At 63.9% G+C, this 747-nt stretch overlaps 1 protein-coding gene across 1 annotated transcript; it reads right to left on the bottom strand.

Annotated features, from left to right (window-relative positions):
• Positions 1-188: 188 nt before the first annotated feature.
• On the bottom strand, positions 189-580 carry ETH_00041430 (uncharacterized protein; the record flags this gene model as incomplete). Its single annotated transcript, XM_013374854.1, has 1 exon — positions 189-580. A coding segment is annotated over one exon (392 nt), but the record flags the coding sequence as incomplete, so codon positions are not given.
• Positions 581-747: the final 167 nt, after the last annotated feature.

Genomic DNA, 747 nt, shown 5'->3' with positions numbered 1-747 from the left:
TGCTGCTGCTGCCCTCACCAGCAGCAGCAGCAGCAGCTGCAGCTGCAGCAGCAGCGGGGTCCGGAGGGGCTGCAGCACCCAGCAGCAGACCACGTTGAGGGCTAGTACGATCTGCAGGCAGACTCGGCGCAGCAGCAGCAACAGCAGCAGCAGCAGCAGCTGCAGCTTGTGCCGCTTCAGCCCGCGACCTCTCGCGGGCCGTTGCGGAGGGGCCCCCCTTGAAGAGGACATAGCGAGACTCCGTGGCTTCTTTGGAGCCTCTGCTGCTGCTGCTGCTGCTGTTGCTGCTGTTGCTGCTGCTGCTGCGCTGCACCCACCGCAACTGCAGCAGCTGCTTTATGGACTGCCACACGAGGCCCTCGGTGCAACACAACTCCGCAGCAATCTCCCTACAAGTCATGCCCTCAACTTCACCCTGCTGCTGCTGCTGCTGTTGCTGCTGCTGCTGCTGCTCCTCTTCAACGTGCATGCTGCCTTCTGCGGCTGGCTGCTGCGGCTGCTGCTGCTGCTGCAGCACCAACAGAACTGCTGCGTGGGCTATGGGGACCCAAACGGGGGGCCCCCCTTGGGGGCCCCTCATCTTAACTTTGGACAAAGGGTGGCGAGGCTCCAGCAGCCAAAGTGCTGCTGTTGCAGCAAAGGCCTCGCAGCTGCTGCTGACTGCTGCTGCTAAGGGGGCCGGCAGCTTTCCAATTTGCTGCTGCGAGTCCTTCTCCACTGGCACCTGCTGCTCGGGCCAGTAGCCCC

The sequence above is a fragment of the Eimeria tenella genome, genomic scaffold (assembly GCF_000499545.2).
Source record: "Eimeria tenella Houghton genomic scaffold, Eth_scaff2311, whole genome shotgun sequence".
Taxonomy (NCBI): Eukaryota; Apicomplexa; class Conoidasida; order Eucoccidiorida; family Eimeriidae; genus Eimeria; species Eimeria tenella.
The sequence above is the reverse complement of the archived record's forward strand: the minus strand, read 5'-3'. Positions and strand labels throughout refer to the sequence as shown.